This window comes from Rhineura floridana, chromosome 15 (genome assembly GCF_030035675.1).
Source record: "Rhineura floridana isolate rRhiFlo1 chromosome 15, rRhiFlo1.hap2, whole genome shotgun sequence".
In the NCBI taxonomy this organism is placed as follows: Eukaryota; Metazoa; Chordata; class Lepidosauria; order Squamata; family Rhineuridae; genus Rhineura; species Rhineura floridana.
Genome location: NC_084494.1, coordinates 38079411 through 38099532, shown reverse-complemented (window position 1 = coordinate 38099532; position 20122 = coordinate 38079411). Strand labels below are relative to the sequence as shown.

At 48.6% G+C, this 20122-nt stretch overlaps 1 protein-coding gene across 6 annotated transcripts in view; it reads left to right on the top strand.

The window, feature by feature from the left end:
- MARK4 (microtubule affinity regulating kinase 4) overlaps positions 1-20122 on the top strand; it is a 50764-nt gene continuing 30642 nt past the window's right edge. For 3 of the 6 annotated variants that reach the window (XM_061597672.1, XM_061597675.1, XM_061597674.1), the window contains exon 1: positions 2-1085. In XM_061597672.1, the coding sequence (XP_061453656.1) occupies positions 1035-1085 (51 nt within the window). In that variant the 5' untranslated portion in view covers positions 2-1034. Of the gene's footprint in view, positions 1086-20122 lie in introns of all 6 variants that reach the window. The other 3 variants (XM_061597671.1, XM_061597676.1, XM_061597673.1) reach the window with 2 other exon arrangements.

Genomic DNA, 20122 nt, shown 5'->3' with positions numbered 1-20122 from the left:
CTAGCGTTCCGAGCCCGTTGTCGGGCTGAGGGTCGGGCCTCCATGCGCCCTCGCCAAACTGCGCCGTTTTACGCAGGCGGCGGCTTTAAGCGGCTCGGGGGCTGGCGCTTCCTTGGCCTGCCGTGCGTGTCCTCCAACCCAGCCTAGCCCAGCCCAGCGCGGCCCTCCTCCTCGACGTCCTTTTCCCTTCCCCTTCCCTCCCTCCTTCCCTCCCTCCCTGCCGGTCTCGCTCGACGTTCTCGGCCTCCTGCGGGGGGAGCTCTGCTGCTGCTGCTGCTTGGAGCCCCCTCCCCGCCCCGATCGCCTCCAGCCTACCGATGGCGGGGAGCCCCGATGGATCTCTCTCCGCCAGCCCGGAGCCCCGGCAGCCTTAGATGAACCCCAGCTTGCCGTGCCTCGCCTCGCCTCGCCCGGCGCAGGAACAGCAGCTTGGTCCTGGCCTGGGGGGTTGCTGGCAAGAGGCTGCTGGTGGTGGTGGTGGCGGCGGCGGCGAGAGGGGACCTGCCGGTGGCTCGGATTGCGCTCCTCGCCTGCCTGCCCACCCGCCGGCCGGCATCCCGGGCGGGCATCTCCCTAAGCAGCCCTCCTCCCTGCTCGGGAGCCTTATGGGGGGTGGCAGGAAGCGCCTCTGCCCTTTCCTGCCTGCGGGGAGAACGCGGCGGCCGGGCTGGGCACGGAAGCGGTGAAAGGGAGCCAGAGGAGAGCAGCAGCGGGGAAGTGACCAGCGGCCTCTGCAGTAGCAGCTGCCTGCAACCCTCGCCCGCCCGCCGGCCGCCAAAGATGAGCCCCCCCTTGGGGAAATAAGCTCCCTCCTGGGGCGCAGCTCTCCCTTGGCCAGGCTCCTTCCGCTCGGCCCCCACCTTCCTCCCCAGCACACCTCCATTTCCAGCGATCTCCCTGCCTCCCTCCCTCCTTGGCCCGGTGCGCGTAGGCTTCTATGAGTGTCCACTTGGGGGGAGGAAAGGAGGAAGTCAGCCGCCCTCCTCGCCCCTGTCGAGGCGTCCAGGCACAGGGAGGAGAAGAGGAAGAGGAGGATGTCTTTGCGAACCGCGCTGGCGACTGGCAATGAGCGCAATGCCGAGACGGTGAGTCCCTCCGAGCCATTTGTTTACCGGGGTGTGTGCGCGCGCGCGTGCAGTAGCCGGCTTTTTGTGTGTGTGTGACCCGGCGGGAGGGGCTGCCCCCTCCCTAGTCATCCACTGGAATGATTTTTGCCGGCTTCTTGTTCTGCTTCCACCGGCCATTGGAGCCAGAGACTGCGGGATGACTGGCAAAGGACCCATCACTAGGGCAGGCAGAGGAATCACCTGAATTTTGCTCCTACGGATCCGTGCTGGACGGCCAGGCCGAGCCAAGCGTACCTAGGTTTGCTTTTCGGAGGCGGCTCTCGAGGTGACCCTCCGGGCCACCAGCGGCTTCTTCCATCTCCAGGCACCAGGGGTGGAGCCCGACCCCGAGGTCTCCTTCATGCTCTTCTGATGCTGCCTGAAACCATAGATGTAGAAGGGGGGGTAGTGAAAGAGGACATATTACTTTCATCCTGCTCCTTTGGTTAGGCTTTGGCAAAGGATCAGCCCATGGGAAAGGCTTGAAGCCACTGGCATGGGCATCGTGCCTGCCCAGAATGCCAGTGTGGTTCCACTGACCCTGGTCTGTTGTTAGGTAATGACTGGATTTTGGAAGGAGAAGCTTTGGCTGCTGTGAGTTGTGGTGTCTGTCAGGTTGATCTGGGTCGGTAGGTGGCTGGGCTGTGTAGGAATGAACGGAGATCCCACCGGAAGCCTCCTCCGTCACTCGCCAGGTGGGCAGCTTAAAGTCAGTACGGATGTTTGCCTGACTGATTGGCAGAGCCCCACACAGATGCACGGAGGGGGGTCTCTGAGAAGGCAGGGGGTGCTGCTGATCCCTGCAGGGCTCTACACAGTGACTCTGCTCATTTCTGCATGATGCAGATGGCCTTCAGCAACGGGGGGGGGGGGCTGGAAAGCAACCCTTTGTCAGCCGGAAGGGTTTTAGTGGGGGACGGGGAGATATGGGGGGGAGCAGAGACCAAACAGTCAGGCTGGAGTTTGTGCTAGGGATCTGGGTCATTTTTCTGGCATGTTGTGAATTGTCAGTCCTCAGTGCTATGCCGAAGGGCCCATACACAGTAGGAATGGCAGGCCTGCAACCACCTATATATGCATCCATACAGAGCAAGCTATGAATTTAAGGGACTCCTAATGTTCCATAATCTCACAGTTTTGCCAAGGGCATGCTGTACCCCCAAAACAGCACGCAGAATCACCCCAGAGGTTGCAAGATGAAAATTTTCAAAACCGACATGTGTAGAATGTTTAGTTTCTGCTCCGAGGAACCGGTCTGTTCTAAAATACTATTCCTCAAGGCTACAAGATGGATGGCAACTTGGTGACAATAATGTACCGGAGGCTTCAGCAGAATGACTGGAACTATGGGATATCTATACACTGACCCACAGTGCCCACTTACCCTGCACACAGCTGATGGTAGTTCTTTCTTCTGCTTAAAGTACACACAAGATAACACTTATAGAATCCCACACAGAAGCACGGGGGGGGGGGACTCTGAGAAGGCAGGGGGTGCTGCTGATCCCTACTGAATCATCTTTCAGAATTATTTTTTTAAGCACCTGTGCACACACACACACACACAAGTTCCTAGCCCTTATGACTTGAAACTAATGGTAGTGTGAAATCTCAGGCACCTGGGTGGGTTTGGGTAAGACAGAGCTCAGTGTGGAGTTTCCATAACTTATACTGATCCTGGAGTAAATTACTTTGGGGTTTGAAATTTGGGTTGGAGGCTAGGAGGGGTCATAGACCTAACTGTACCATACAATTCTCACAAATTGTTGGATGGAGGGATGAGATAAGAGCACCCCAAACCTTTCCTGCTCCTTTAATGCAATCCACCCAGTTAAAACACGTGTGGTTTTTTTTACCCCTGCAGTAAGTCTAGTGGGGCTCATTACAAAAAAAAAAAAAAGTATACATAAGATTGCAGCTTTAGACTTTAACATCTCAGGTCAGCCATGGGCAAAATTACTTCTCTCTCAGCCTCAATTCCCCAGTGCATAAAAATAGCAAGAGTGGCCTAACTGGCATGGTTGTTGCAGGAGGGAATCGGAAGGGCCATGGCTTTACATGCAGAAGGGTCCAGGTTCAGTCCCCAGCATGGGGGAGACTCCTGTCTGAAACCCTGGCGAGCCGGTGCTGCCAGTCAGTACAGGCAATACTGAGCTATAGGAGCTAGTGGGTCTGACTCCATATATGGCAACTCCCTAGAGAAGGAAGTGTCATTGGCCAGAGAGGCTATAAATCTAGATGGTGATGATAACAATAGCAATGTTGTTATTATTATTAGTGATAACAAGCACCTGATATCCAGCACACAGATATGTATGCAATTCCAGTTGTGGTTGGCATGCGTGCAAAAGAGAGAGAAAGAATGGCATCCCTTTTTTCAGGTGTTCATTGTGAAATCCAGGTCTTCAGCAACAGTACACCCCGTGTGTATATGAAGTGCTCACCCAGGCAGGCGAGACTGGCTTCCAGTCCAAGCACGCTAGTTCACACCTTTGCTGTTGTCTCTGAGGCATTTCTAGATCTCAGGCCCCACCCTGTGCTGCTGCTGTTAACTGTTGTCACTGATTGACGAGGCTTCCCAAGAGCTACCGTCTGTTGCAACCATCACCACTGTGTTTCCATGGAAGTGAGATCCTCGCCATGGCAGCCATGTAGACCTCGCCCCTACAACCTATTCTCGGTGCCAGCAACCGTAAACTTACAAAATCATGACAAGTAAGAGGGTACCTCTGAGCATGTACTGTGGGCTCCTGTCTCTACTCATCTGGGTGTAGGCGTTGCAGGCTTGGTCCCAGTAGCATTGTTTACAGAAAGTAGATGTTCCTTGAATAAGGGGATTGAGGCAAATGACTGATTCACACTTGTGCTCTGAACAAGGAACAGTGTAGCATGGGTGCTTTTTAAAAAATTGGGTAACTTTATTTATTACGGGGAGGTGGGGGATAACCCAGCATCTCCTCATCTTGCCAGCCAGCCTGGTCCCACGAGCTCTGCAAGGAAAGAGATCTGGCAGAGATGAGAGGAAGTCGAGGAATGCCTGGTTCATATCTCACCACAAATCCACTGGGTGGCCTCAGGAGCCCCTGTGGACTTATCTTCTTGTGGGTGGGTAGGATGTCTCTTTGCAGACGTGTTGATGAACACATACAGGTGCGTGTAGGGTGAGTGAGGAGCCTTCTACACTCCCATGCTTCGCCCTGCATGTTTTCCTTGTATCCCAGACTGAACATCTAAAAGGGGCCCTCATACTTGACGGGGTACCTCACAGTTCACAAAGGCTGGCGCTTACCCTAGAGCAGCCTTCCCCAACTGAGTGCCTTCCAAATATTTTGGATTCCATCTTCCATCACCCCCAGTCAACATGGCCATATGATGCTGGGGGCTGACAGGAGTTGTAGTCCAAAACATCTGGAGGGCACCAGGTTGGGGAAGGCTGTCCTAGTGAGTTACCCAGGATTCTGTGTCTGTGAGTGCACGCTTGGGTTTCAGAGGCTGCCTTGTGGCATGGAAGGGAAGGGGGAAGATGTATAGTTGGCCATTTCAAGCTTCAACTTGAAGTTCTGAGGCTCCAACCCAGTGTTTCTCAACCGGTGTGCCTCCAGATGTTGTTGGACCACAATCCCCATCTTTCCTGACCATTGGCAATGCTGGCTGAGGCTGATGGGAGTTGTGGTCCAACAACATCTGGAGGCACACCGGTTGAGAAACAGTGCTCCAATCACTGGCCTTTAGTGGTTCTTCCTCGGTGGAGAATATTTCACCATCACCATTCCAAGGCCTCAGTATGGCTGCCACCAGGTCACCAGGTTAGGGCCAGCTGATATAGATTGTGGGCAACCTATACACACACACCCCTTCAGAGCTATTGTCTGGGTGTGCACTGTGGCCTAACCTCCTTTCCTAAATGAGATGGTCCCTTGGTTATGTTGAGTGGCGGCAATCCTACCGCAACACAAACTGCCATACCGGTTTCCCTTGAAACTGCAGCTGGTTTTGTGGCCTCCTTGGAGAGTTGTCTTGAGGGATGAGGTGTCAGGGCAGGGCCTACTTCCTGGCCAGCCTCCCCTGCACTGTTGATCCTCTGGAATGAAAAGTTGATAGCATTTCAGGGGAGGCTTCTGAGGAGTGAGGGATGCATCGCTTTGGTGAAAAGCAGGCACTGAACAAAGGCTGCCTCCTGTAGCCGTGTCCAAATGTTTTGGTGGAGTGTCAGTCTGCGGTTCATGCGGAAGAGATCCAGATTCTGCCCCAAGGAGACTGAAATCCTGCGCTCAGCATAAATAATGTGAGTCAATGAAAGAAAACTTATAGAGCCTGTTTGTCTTAATAACTAGCCTAATCTCATAAGAAAGCACAGACTTGTACCTTCAGTTGTTTTTTCCTTGAAGTTTAGATCTGTAGAATGCGAGGGCCAACTTGCTCCCAAAGGATAGCACAGGTTAAAATGGTACATGTTTACTGAGTGATCTTAGATTGGCTTGAGATCATACAAGACCTTGAGTTTTGTGGAATTTTTATTGGGGAGGATGCAAAAGAGCAAATGTTCATGTCTATAAAGATATATATTTCAGTCTTGTCTTTGTGCCTCCTAATCAGTCAGGAACTTTTCAAACTATTGTTCAAACTGAGTGTGAGCTGTGAGCCAGAATGCCTCATCCAAGTCATGAAACTCACTAGGAGATCTCAGGTAGAATCGTGTCTCTTGCATCTCCATCTGCAAAATTGGTAATGCTAGTGGCCTACCTTGCAGAGCTGTGCAAAGACCAAGATTTCTTTGTGAAGTGTGCCAAATGCTCTGAAGTGCTCTATCAATGCTAAAAAAATGCTTATTGTTAGCTTAACCTCACTTGCTCTGTTTCATGTGCATTTTATAATGGGTCTGGCATCTGTGCATCATCCTTCATTCCAACCTGAGAATTGAGGTTATGGTGGATTTAAAACAACAACAAAAACAAGGAAGTTTCAGTAAGGGGTGGCTGGGCATGGGGGTTGCGGTGAGGCTGAGGACAAGGTTTGTGATGAAGGAACAGTCAACAAATGACTTTGTGGGGTTGTTTGGTTTGGCAAAGGGCAGCCGTGGCCCGTCACCTTCTAGGCACCTCCAGTCATGTCTTGGGCAGCATTCACATAATTCCATCCACTGAGATTAGGGCAAGAAGCAATTGTTTAACAAAACTACAGAGATAGCTGTCAGATGGACTGCAGGTGGCCAATGCTCAGGTTAAGTTCAGCTCCAGCTCCTCCTGCCCGGAAGACGATGGGAGCTTTGGAGAAATTCAGACTCTTCCGTGTGGGGCGAGAGTAAAAGACGTTTCTGAGCCAGACAGGGTCCTCGGCCATCATCCTGGCTGCTGCGCAGATATGTTGATAAGGATCTATCTGGATCCTCCAATCCCCATCTGCTTTGTTATTGCCTGCACTGTACAAACGATATGTCTTTCAGTCAGGTTAGGTGTGGCGTAGTGGTTAGAGTGTTAGACTACGACTTGGGAGACCAGGGTTCAAGTCCCCACACAGCCACAAATCTCCCTGGGTGACCTTGGGCCAGTCACTGCCTCTCGGCCTCAGAGGAAGGCAATGGAAAACCACCTCTGAATACGGCTTACCATGAAAACCCTATTCGTAGGGTCGCCATGAGTCGGAATCGACTTGAAGGCAGGCCATTTCCATTTCAGTGGTACTACAAAGATGGAAAGGAGTTATCTGGCTGGCTTCTAAATTGCTGTGGCCTTCCTTCCTTCCTTCCTTCCTTCCTTCCTCCCTCCCTCCCTCCCTCCCTCCCTCCCTCCCTCCCTTTCTTTCTTTCTTTCTTTCTTTCTTTCTTTCTTTCTTTCTTTCTTTCTTTCTTTCTTTCTTTCTTTCTTTCTTTCTTTCTTTCTTTCTTTCTTGTTGCAATACTTAAAATGTATTTCTTTTTTTTATTTTACACAATGCAGCACCTTTAACTCTTTTGTATTTTACCTTGAGCTTTGGAAACACAGTTTCTAAATGAATAAATCCTCTCTCTCTTGCTTGCAACTCTGCATGCACACTCACGCACGCTCATGTGTCCCTTACTGGCATTAGCACATCCCTTTACCCCGCCCGTAATTCCTGTTGGAGCATGGAGTGTTGTGTTCCAGTGCATTATTGATGGGCTTTGAGGTGGAGGTTGCAGCAGGAGGTGGTCTGTGTTTGGTGGTGCACCCACCCCTTCCAGCCCTCCCCCTCCACTCCTCTGACAGGCAGTTCTCCTTGGCATCCCAGAATGCACAGAGGCATTCCTGAATAGCCTCCCGTGGGAACAGAAAGCGAGCTTTTCAGAAAGGCCAGCCCATGAATGACAGCAAGCATATTACCAACCCCCTCCCTGCTCTCATCCAGAAGGCAGGAAAATCCATAAACGCCAGGATGCTTTTCCAGAGTGTGTGTGAGATAAGCAGCAAGCAGGGCTCTCTGTTCTCCTGTCACCTGCCACCATCTCCAGAACCATCTTTGCTTGGGAATCCTGCTCTTTACACCCCCTAGAGTTTTGGATCTGTATCCCAGAATTCACTGGTACCAGCTAGAACCGTCTCTTTTTGGTTCACATTGGTACCTGTTGCCGAGTGACCTTAAGTTGGGGAAATCTTTAATCTTCCTTTCCAGTTAAAGCACCAGTTCGTGTTCTCTCTCTCTCTCTCTCTCTCTCTCTCTCTTTAATTGTGAGGTCAGGAGTGAAGGAGGGGACGTATTCTTTGGGGTAATTTGACCTCTTTTGAGTACCAGTGTGTCCTCCAGGAAGGAAAGTTAGCCTGGACGATAGAGGAGATTTTCAGCTGAATGTCAGCAAATACTCTTTTAGGGATTCTGCCTGTTTGGTGGGGAGGGATTATGGTCTGGCAGAAGGGCTGGGATGCAGGGCTCTGTCTACATCTGTGGGTGTTTTGCTTTTGGAAGGGGAGAGTGCACATGAAACACAACCACTAACTGTGCCTAAAGCTGATGAAAGCTGAGTAGACATAAAATCCACAGTATGGGCAAGACTGCCTGCTGCGTGTTCTGATTGGACAGAGTCTGTAAATGCTGGCATATTCCAAGTGCCTGATTGATTGATTGGACTGATTGCTTTTATTCCTCCAAGAAACTGAGGCCCCAGATCCTATTGGCTGGGGGCCAATATTCAGAGAGGGCTGCTGTGTTCATGTCTGCCCAGTGGGCTTCCTAGAGGCATCTAGTTTGTCACTGGGGAAAGCTGGACTGGATGGGCCTTCTGTCTACAGGGCTCTTCTGGGTCCTGGATTGGGGGGTCATTAGCGGCACCAGAAAAAAATGGAGGGGCACAGAATGGGCAAAGTATATTTCTAGGTGCATGAAGTATACTAGGTGGGAGGGGGCTGAGCTCCTTGTTGGGGGGGTGCTTGCCCCTCTTGGTGCTGCCCCTGAGCGGGGACTGGAAAGGAAGGGAATGGGATGACTTGAATACCTGCAGGCCTCACCTCACCTTCTCCTAGTTGGCTGCTTCCAACCTGGTTTGTTGTTTGCAAATTACTTTTCAGTTGTTCCTCAAAGTAATGTAGAGGCATTGTGGTGCAGCAGATTGTGTGAGCCCTAGGACCAAATCCCTGTCAGTTATGAAGGCCACTGGGGAAGCCTTGGACAAACCATGATCCCGTTGCCTAACCTCCCTTGCAAGGTTATTGCAAGAATGAAATTAGAGTTTGTGCTCCCCCCCCCCAGCTTTGCCACCTTGAGCCCCTTGGAGGAAGGGATAGAAAATGTTCTGTTAAAGAAATCTGTACTACTTAAGTGTGCTGTAAAAACTTACATTCCTTTTACAGACTGAATCAGAGGCTCAGCAGCAGTAGTTATTAAATTTATTACATGCCCTTCACCAGCAGTTCCCAGGGCAGTTTACAACTATTTAAAACTCAGTAGTAAAAATAATTAAAATAAGTGTATCACAGTTGTAAGTATATAATTTAATTTCTGAATTTAGGGATTATAATAGTGGACTTTGAATGTGAACACCATGCCCTCAAACTAGTAACCATCTTATCAATTGTTTCAGACCAAAATAATCTTCTCTGACCGCTGACCAAAAGAACGGTGTGTAATAAGTCATAAAAAGCCATTTGTCCTAATTGGAGACAAGTAACCAAACCCTCGGACATAACTGTTGCCAGGATTAGTTCTGCTCAGAAAACCTTCACTGTCGGTGGGAAAGCGGCCCCTCCAAACTCTGCCCCATGACCCACCAAGCAGAATACAAAGCATAGTGTGACCTTCTGTGCCACTGAGGAAAACTTCTTGCTTTTGCAATTCCAGGCAGGCAGAAAAAGCTGGAGGCTTCTTCAGCTCTGAGGAGCCACCATATGTGGCTGGTAGGCTGTGTCCAACTTAGTGGGCGCCACCTTGTGGGTGCTGGTAAAGGGGCAGGTCAGTCTGCACACAGAGGTCATCTACCTCCCAAGACAGCAACCACAGACAGCCCCCCCCCAATATATTGGACTGTGTGTAGCTGAGATTTCGGGCAAGTGTGGGCCCCAGTACCCTTTCTAGAAACCATCTACGCTTGAGTTCCCAAACTGGTTGAGGGGTTGTTTTGCGTACTAAAGGTCCCCAGGGCAATCTTTGGCATTTGTAGTGCTAGGATCTTGGTTAGTAAGACTGGCAAAGACTCCTGTCTGCCTAAGGTCCTGGAGAGCCCCTGCCTGTCAGAGTAAACATTGCTGGCCTACATGGACCAATGGTCTGATTGAACGTAAGTAAACAACAACACACCTGTGCAAGCTGTTTTTAGCCAGTGGGATCATAGTCTAATATTAGGACATGTGCTCTCCCTGGCCTCCCCAGCTAAAGGCTTCCAGAGAGGGAGGCTGACAAATGCTTCCCTCTGCCTGAGAGCTGCTACCATTTGGAGTGTACCATCCTTCCCTAACTGGGTGCCTTCCAGATGTTGTTGGACTACAACTCCCATCCTCCCTGACTGTCGGCAGGCCATGCTTGCTGGAACTGATGGGAGCTGTTGCTACTATTTATTAAATATCTATCCCGCCCTTCCTCCTGAAAGAGCCCAGCATAGCAAACATCCACAAAACAATTTAACAAAAAGAAAGAAAAGCATTCTAGAAACAGTTTAAACATTCTAAAACACCTTTCCAGTTAAAAACATTCTTCTATCCAGCGATCTTCAGGTTGCCAGGAACAGTTGCCTTCAGCCATCAGATGCCTGGGTAAACAGGGACGTTTTCACATTTCTCCTGAAAGTCAACAGTGATGAAGACAGACGCCCCTCACTCGAGAGGGCATTCCACAAACAGGGGCCCACCACTGACAAGGCACTGTCGTGGGTCATCACCAGCCAGGCAACTCCACCAACAAGGCCTTGCCTGCCAGTCGTAGGGTATGAATCCAACTACATGTGGAGGGGCCCTGATTGGCAGAGGCTGGAGGAAACCACCCTGGGCAAGACGGACCAATGGTCTGATTAGGCAGCTTCACATGTGCAACGTCTAGTCTTGCAGGGTGGCCTCTATGCGCTCCATACCGCAGGCCAGCTGAGTACCCTTTCCGAGTTAGTACATCTCAAGCACGTTTCCCTGTGTGCACACTCCACCTGCTGCCGGGTTCAGTCCAGAGCCAGCTGTGTCTCCGAAAGTGGCCGTTCTCTCAGACACCTCAGCAGCTGCCTCCTGGGTCTGCTTGGCTCCTGAGAGGCCTAACGGCAAGAGGCATGCTGCCTTTTCCATAGGCACACCTGTGACCCACCAGCTGCTAGGAGCCTGCGAACCAAGATGGGAGAACTGGAGTGCTTGGTCTTAGAGGAGAGCATTGATATAGTGAGCATAACGGAGACCTGGTGGAATGGAGAAAACCAGTGGGATACGGTTATCCCTGGATATAAACTATATCGGAAGGACAGGGAAGGACGTATTGGTGGCAGAGTCGCTCTATACGTGAAAGAAGGCATTGAATCCAGCAAGCTCGAAACCCCAAAAGAGGCAGACTCCTCCACAGAATCGTTGTGGGTGGTGATACCGTGCCCCAGGAGGGACTTAATACTGGGAACGATCTATCGTCCCCCTGATCAAAATGCTCAGGGAGACCTTGAGATGAGATATGAAATTGAGGAAGCATCCAAACTAGGAAATGTGGTAGTAATGGGTGACTTCAACTACCCGGACATAGACTGGCTGCATATGTGTTCCAGTCATGACAAAGAAGCAAAGTTTCTAGATATTCTAAATGACTATTCCCTAGACCAGTTGGTCATGGAACCGACCAGAGGGACGGCAACCCTGGACTTAATCCTCAGTGGGGACCGGGACCTGGTGAGAGATGTAATTGTCGTTGAACCGATTGGGAGCAGTGACCACAGTACTATTAAATTAAACATACATGTAACTGGCCAATTGCCAAGAAAATCCAACACGGTCACATTTGACTTCAAAAGAGGAAACTTCACAAAAATGAGGGGATTGGTAAAAAGAAAGCTGAAAAACAAAGTCCAGAGGGTCACATCACTCGAAAATGCTTGGAAGTTGTTTAAAAACACTATATTAGAAGCTCAACTGGAGTGCATACCGCAGATCAGAAAAGGTACCACCAGGGCCAAGAAGATGCCAGCATGGTTAACGAGCAAAGTCAAGGAAGCTCTTAGAGGCAAAAAGTCTTCCTTCAAAAAATGGAAGTCTTGTCCGAATGAAGAAAATAAAAAAGAACACAAACTCTGGCAAAAGAAATGCAAGAAGACAATAAGGGATGCTAAAAAAGAATTTGAGGAGCACATTGCTAAGAACATAAAAACCAACAACAAAAAATTCTATAAATACATTCAAAGCAGGAGACCATCTAGGGAGACGATTGGACCCTTGGATGATAAGGGAGTCAAAGGTGTACTAAAGAACGATAAGGAGATTGCAGAGAAGCTAAATGAATTCTTTGCATCTGTCTTCACAGTGGAAGATATAGGGCAGATCCCTGAACCTGAACTAACATTTGCAGGAAGGGATTCTGAGTAACTGAGACAAATAGTGGTAACGAGAGAGGAAGTTCTAAGCTTAATGGACAATATAAAAACTGACAAATCACCGGGCCCGGATGGCATCCACCCGAGAGTTCTCAAAGAACTCAAAGGTGAAATTGCTGATCTGCTAACTAAAATATGTAACTTGTCCCTTGGGTCCTCCTCCGTGCCTGAGGACTGGAAAGTGGCAAATGTAACACCAATCTTCAAAAAGGGATCCAGAGGGGATCCCGGAAATTACAGGCCAGTTAGCTTAACTTCTGTCCCTGGAAAACTGGTAGAAAGTATTATTAAAGCTAGATTAACCAAGCACATAGAAGAACAAGCCTTGCTGAAGCAGAGCCAGCATGGCTTCTGCAAGGGAAAGTCCTGTCTCAGTAACCTATTAGAATTCTTTGAGAGTGTCAACAAGCATATAGATAGAGGTGATCCAGTGGACATAGTGTACTTAGACTTTCAAAAAGCGTTTGACAAGGTACCTCACCAAAGGCTTCTGAGGAAGCTTAGCAGTCATGGAATAAGAGGAGAGGTCCTCTTGTGGATAAGGAATTGGTTAAGAAGCAGAAAGCAGAGAGTAGGAATAAACGGACAGTTCTCCCAATGGAGGGCTGTAGAAAGTGGAGTCCCTCAAGGATCGGTATTGGGACCTGTACTTTTCAACTTGTTCATTAATGACCTAGAATTAGGAGTGAGCAGTGAAGTGGCCAAGTTTGCTGACAACACTAAATTGTTCAGGGTTGTTAAAACAAAAAGGGATTGCGAAGAGCTCCAAAAAGACCTCTCCAAACTGAGTGAATGGGCAGAAAAATGGCAAATGCAATTCAATATAAACAAGTGTAAAATTATGCATATTGGAGCAAAAAATCTTAATTTCACATATACGCTCATGGGGTCTGAACCGGCAGTGACCGACCAGGAGAGAGACCTCGGGGTTGTAGTGGACAGCACGATGAAAATGTCGACCCAGTGTGCGGCAGCTGTGAAAAAGGCAAATTCCATGCTAGCGATAATTAGGAAAGGTATTGAAAATAAAACAGCCGATATCATAATGCCGTTGTATAAATCTATGGTGCGGCCGCATTTGGAATACTGTGTACAGTTCTGGTCGCCTCATCTCAAAAAGGATATTCTAGAGTTGGAAAAGGTTCAGAAGAGGGCAACCAGAATGATCAAGGGGATGGAGCGACTCCCTTACGAGGAAAGGTTGCAGCATTTGGGGCTTTTTAGTTTAGAGAAAAGGCGGGTCAGAGGAGACATGATAGAAGTGTATAAAATTATGCATGGCATTGAGAAAGTGGATAGAGAAAAGTTCTTCTCCCTCTCTCATAATACTAGAACTCGTGGACATTCAAAGAAGCTGAATGTTGGAAGATTCAGGACAGACAAAAGGAAGTACTTCTTTACTCAGCGCATAGTTAAACTATGGAATTTGCTCCCACAAGATGCAGTAATGGCCACCAGCTTGGATGGCTTTAAAAGAAGATTAGACAAATTCATGGAGGACAGGGCTATCAATGGCTACTAGCCATGATGGCTGTGCTGTGCCACCCTAGTCAGAGGCAGCATGCTTCTGAAAACCAGTTGCCGGAAGCCTCAGGAGGGGAGAGTGTTCTTGCACTCGGGTCCTGCTTGCGGGCTTCCCCCAGGCACCTGGTTGGCCACTGTGAGAACAGGATGCTGGACTAGATGGGCCACTGGCCTGATCCAGCAGGCTCTTCTTATGTTCTTATGTTCTTATGAAGGGATGCTGCTGTTCCTTTCCTGAGTAGGAGGTGCAGGCAGGAGAACTTCACACTTGGGGTTTCCAAGGAGATTGTCGAGAGTCCACACAGTTTTGGAGGTGCCCAGGGGCTCACAACAGCAGCGTCCACAACCATGGTGCTCTCTGGAGCCGACCTGGCAGCAGTCAGAGGAACCAGCTTGTGCAATTAGGAGGCCACCAGCTGGCTGAACGGCTAGGTGCCCTATGTGACAGAGAAGGTTGCATTCTTGGCGTTGCTCCTTGTCTAACTCTGTGCTCTTCAAGGGGCAGCCCACTGAGCCTTGGTTGCTCCCCATCCTCTTTCTCTGCCGCTCGCAGTAGAGGCACACCAGTCGGTCTCGCCTGCCATGGTGGCTTGATTCTGGCAAGGCCTGATGTAAGTTGACCTTGCAAGAGCAAGAGCTGCTCAGATTTACCAGTCTTCTTCACAAGCAAGCCGAACAGGTGGGGACTATACTGGGTCTTGCAGTGACATAGACAGATGGGCTTCAAGCCCAGCTGCATGACTCCTCTTCTTGCTTTTTCAAATACATGTTGGAATAGGATGGGAATGAATGTATATGTGAATCTGAGATTGAGATCTTGTTCATCTGGCATAGGCCATGAGCCTCCCTGCACCAAAGGTGGCTCTGTTTCTTCACCCTGGCTGTTTGAGAGCTCTCTTGCAGGATTTCCATCATCCCCTGTGCACTGAGCAGAGCAGCTAGCTGCAGGAGGGTTCCCCTCCCTGCACCTTGTCTGTCCTCTCCACTGTGCACCCCGAGAAAGCAGCTTCTGAGGCAGAAAAATGCACCTTCTGGTTCTCCTATTTGGTCCACTCGGGGAAGAAATGGGGCAGAAAAGGGTCCCTTTGTGTGTGTGGAAAGGACAGGAGAGACAGGTTGAGAGCTTTCCAGCGTCTTGGGGGCACCCATGCCCTCTTGTAAGGACTTGAAGACACACTCCTCAACACACTCGTGCTTGTGGCTTTGGGGGTACAGTGGGGTGGGATCAATGTGCTTGGCAGGCTGCTCTTCTGTGCATCGTTTTGGAAGAAAACTTGGTTTCACAAATTCCTCTGTTCTTAACTGGCATATTTCTTTACAGGATTTCCAATTATGGATCCTATTGAGCTATGGAGGATTTGGAATGTGCAGTCGTTCAGTTGGCCCTATTAATAATTTACTGGTTTAAAACTTGTCATCAAATGTTGCTAAAATGTAAACGTACTGCCTTCAAGTCGATTCCGACTTATGGCGACCCTGTGAACGGAGTTTTCATGAGGCTGAGAGGCAGTGACTGGCCCAAGGTCACCCAGGGAGCTTCATGGCTGTGTGGGGATTCGAACCCTGCTCTCCCAGGCCGTAGCCCAGCACCTTTATCAACCTCTAAATCCCTTTACACCTTGGGACCACAGTGCCTCAAAGGCCACCTGCTACCATACAAACCTGCCCATTCTTTTAAGGCAGTTCTTTCATTGTTTGCTTTCCACCTACTAAGGGCTTTCAGCCCAGCATTGACCCTTGTTTTTGATGCCAAAATGAACATAATTTTATTTTCCCCAGCCATTTCTGCCTCCTGTTTTTAGTAATGTATTGCGACTTTTAACATGAGTTCTAATGCTGTTTAGACTACTGGCTTGCTTCTTTTTAAGCACTGCTGCGTCTTACTGTTTTTTGTTAGGCACTTAGAAACCGCTTTGAGAAAACCTTGACAGACAAGTGGCTTTAAAAGAGGGTTAGACAAAATCATGGAGGATAATAAGGCTATCAATGGCCACTAGCCACGATGGCTATGTTTTGCCTCCACTGCCGGTGGCATTCTGCTTCTGAATACCAGTTGCTGGGAATAACGAGTGAAGAGAGTATTGCTGTTGCGCTCAGGTCCTGTTGGTGGGCTTCCCATTGGGGCATCTGGTTGGCCAATGACAGGATACTGAACTAGATGGGCCTTTGACCTGATCAAGTAGGGCTCTTCATATGTCCTTAAAATCAGATTTTAAGAATCTAAGCTGAATTTCTGCAACCTGGCTTCATTTTCAACCTTGTGCCAAATTTCTTTTTAGCTCTGCTCCATCAGGCCCACGGTGTGCGTTGAACGAGCATCCAGGCCTTTGGAAGCTTGAACTGGAGTGATTTATAGGTTTCCCATTGGGTTCGGCAAATAGCTAGGACAGCTAGGGTTTAATTTGTTTGGAGGGGGATAGGGACAGCATTTGGACACTTCTATCTGTCATAACTTATTACTTGTTACAATTGTGTGAATCTTCTTGAGCACATTGGACAGCTCAAGGTGGCAGGACTCAGCAGTGGGGTTGATGACCTTTCGGGGTTCATTTATCTGACCTGAATCATAGAATGAAGAGTGACAGCTGGCAAGTATCTGTGTCCTGTGGGCTTGTCTTGCCTTACGTCCAGGGCCAACCCTACCATTAGGCAGAGTGAGGCGACTGCCTCATAACAGGTGCTGGTATGTGTATACTGGTGGCAGCACCCTGCCTCCTGGTAAACTAGCCTGCTACCCTCAGGTGTAATGGAGAAGGCTGTCCCATCACCAGTGTTGAATTAAGATTCATCTGTCAGTCCATTTGGCTTCTATATGTGGAATGGCAGGGCAGGGGTGGGAGGGCATCTTGTCCTTCGCCTTAGACATCAAAACATTTGGGCTGGCCCTTCTTACTCCCTTTTTACCATAGTTCAGAAAGAGAGCACACCTGATCATGGTAGAATTGGCAGGAGATTCCTAATGTGAAGATTCCCCTCCTTCTCGGATTAATCAGATCTTTTCCTCTGTCCTGCTGCATTTTGCCTTCACTGAGGTTTGCAGAATGTTGTTGGCTTTTGACCAAGCCAGTTCAACTCTCCAGCATCTTCACTTAGGCTGCAATCTTAATGCCACTTACCTGGGAGTAGACATGCTTAGGATTGCTCAGTAGTTTAAGAACATAAGAGCACTGAAGATGGATCAGGCCAAAAGGAGCCCATCTCGTCCAGCATTCTGTTCTCACAGAGACCAACCAGATGTCTGAATGGAAGCAGGACCTGAATGCAAAAGCAATATTCTCCCCACTTGTGATTCCCAGCGACTGGTATTCAGAAACATACTGCCTCCAGTAGTGAAGGCACAGGATAGACATCATGGCTAGTAGCCACTGATTGCTTTATTATCCTCTGTGAATTTGTCTAATCCTCTTTTAAAGAAATCCAAGTTGGTGGCCATCATTAGCCCTTGTGGGAGCAAATTCCATAGCTCAACTATGTGCTGTGTGAAGAAGTCCTTCCTTCTGTCTGTCTTGGATCTTCCAGTATTCAGCTTCATTGGATGGCCCCTTTGGGTTCTTGCTAAAGCTGAGATAGCACAGCGCCCTCTGCAAAATTCTGCACTACCTCAGCGAACATGCATGTGGTTTAAGATAATGTAGCTATACCTGAGCAGCTGCCACGGTTTTACTGTGGCTTTTGACTTGCTTGTTATCATTTTAATGGCCCCACAGTAGCCCACAGCACAAAAGTTTAGCAAGTGAAATTTTTGCCGTCACTTACCTTCAGTCATGCCAGGAGAACCTTCACCTGCTAAGTGATGGAGGGAAGCATCACTGGGCACAGGAACAGAGTGAGGAGGGAAAGCGCCCACCAGCCTCAGTGCACATTCACTCTGCTACCAGGGTTTGAAAGCAGTGAGGACAGGAGAGGGAGACAGGATTGGGCTCCTTCCTGGGCAAGGGGAGGATCTCTCATGTCGGAAGAGCTGGATGGAAGGAGAAAATACGTAAGTGGGAAAAGTAGCAGCAGCAGCTGGGAGACTTTGCTGGGGTGGAACCTGAGAGCCAGGACCTCACAGCACACCTGTTGTACAGACAAGAGCATGGAAATGTTTGTTAGCAAAGTGAGTGGGGCACCTAGCAGGGGGATTTCCTAATGCATGCAGGGTTGTTGTTAAAGCCACATGAGCAGGACCCAGATTTTTTTTTAAGTGTCGACTTAAAGATGTGGTCACATGGCAAGGGAGATGTCTGCCCAGAGTGCATCACAGAATTGAAAGGAACATGGAAGGGTCATCTTGGCCAGCCCCCTGATCAATACAGGGTCTGCAGTACAGGATCTTGCAACTACAGCCTCCCTGACAGGTGGCCGTACAGGCTGTGCTTAAATGCCTGCAGCAAAGGAGAGCTCCACCTCCTAAGGCAGCCTCTGCTGTCGGGCAGCCCTTAACATGTTTAGCCAAAATCTGTTTCGCTGCTATTTCCCCCCAATATTTCTAATCATAAGAACATAAGAAGAGCCTTCAGACCCATTTGGAAACTGCTGTCGTGTCATGGCCGCAGGTTGAAGACTGACAAACAGAAATTTGCATGCTACAAAATAATTTTTTTATTCCCCACATGACGTGGTGGTGGCGACTGCTGCTTGCTTTAGGTGGCTCTTAAAAAAAAAGACAAAGTCATAGAGGACAATGTCTGTCGATGCTTATTAGTCATTTATAGCTAAGAATAGAACTTCTGTATACAGAAGCAGTATACCTCCCACATGAAGTGGGAACTGTATTTTACTGCTCTTATTCCCTGCTGTTGTTACAGTGCTAAATGACATGGGATGTTTTTAACTGTTAATTTATGGTTTCATCTTTGTTAGCCCTCTGGAGCTCTTTGGAGGAGAGGTGGGATAGAAATGTTTTAAATGAATAAAAATTCTCCCCTCAATCTTCTCTTATGTAGGTCAGAGGTTCCCAAACATTTTTCCCCCATGGGCCACTTGAAAATTCCTGTGGGTCTTGGTGGACCATTTAATGATTTTTCTGCCTCTTGTAGCAATTGTCACATGGTGTGCTAGGTGCTGTATGATTTTTAATTGCATTTCTGTTGGTTCTTTTTATTTCTTATATTGTACTTGACTGTATTACAGTTTGAATTCCATAGAATTCAAATGGTAAGTGTTCTTTGCAGACACACTGTGGACCACCGGATTGAAACTCGCAGGCCACCGTTAGGGAACCTTTGCTCTAGAGTAAACATACCCATCTCTATCAACCATTCCTCATAGGAGTTGGTTTCCAGACTCCTCACCAATCTGGATGCCCTCCTCTGGACGTCCTCCAACTCACCAAGAAGGAGCAGCTAAAGGAAGGGGGCACCTACCAGGGTTTTTCTCCCCCCCCATCATACCCCCCCCAAATACATGTAGGGTTGCTAATATTTTTGCTGGTCTCGCTCCTATCTCTTTATCACCTGCTTAAGATGCAGAAACTTTAGTTGAAGCTTTTCCTGCCACTTTTTCTCTGTGCCTGGAAAAGCTTCACCTGCTGAAATGTCTATATCTAAGATTGCTTTTAAATCCACAGAGAAGAGTCCACTTAAGAAAAACACACAAACAAACAACCCTGGCAATTCAGTGTCTGGTCATGTGGCAAGGGAAATGGTCACCTAGCCTAGTCTTCGATGGCTTGATGTAGAGCTTACAAGACCCGAGGTATTTACCTGCTCAGATTTAGCAGACGTCCCTTCACCAGCAAACCAAGCAGGAGATGACTGTCTTGGATATTATAGAGAGAATAATGAGCACTTGGATTAACTGTTTGACTTTGAAATGCAGCCACTGAAGCCTTTTTGCTTTTTTCAAATGCATTTAGGAATAAGATGGAGGTGAACAGAGATGTGAATCTGCGCCTTAGCTCTAGTCCAGCCTTCCTCACCAGATGTTTTGAACTATAACTTCCATCAGCCCTAATCAGCATGCCCTCTCCCGCTATGAACCTACCCGCTCACTACGTTCAACATCTAAGGCCCTCCTCCGAGTCCCGTCCCATAGGGAAGCTCGGAGGGCTGTTACTAGATCTAGGGCCTTTTCAGTGGTGGCCCCCAAATTATGGAACCAATGAGGTGTGCCTGGCGCCTTCTCTTCTATCTTTTCAGCGCGAGGTTAAAACCTTTTTATTCTCCCAGGCATTTTAATGCTTATGTTTATTGTTAAGTTAATTTTATTCCAAGTGGTTAAATGCTCAAACTGTATGTTTTTAGTGATTTTATCTGATTTTTATTTTTACTGTATTGTATTTTATTCCTTGCTGTGAACTGCCCAGAGAGCCATAGGCTAAGGGCGGTATAGAAATGGAAATAAATAAATAAATATAGTTCATCAACAGCTGAAGGACAGCAGGTTGGGGAAGGGTGCTCTTGTGTTGATGGGGGTCAAGAGGCAGGTGTGTGGTGGGGACACTTCAAGGCTTTTGGGGCTTAAATCTTCCTTTTGGGATGTTTGGGGGGGTGCCATGCTTTGCATGCGGAAGGTCCCA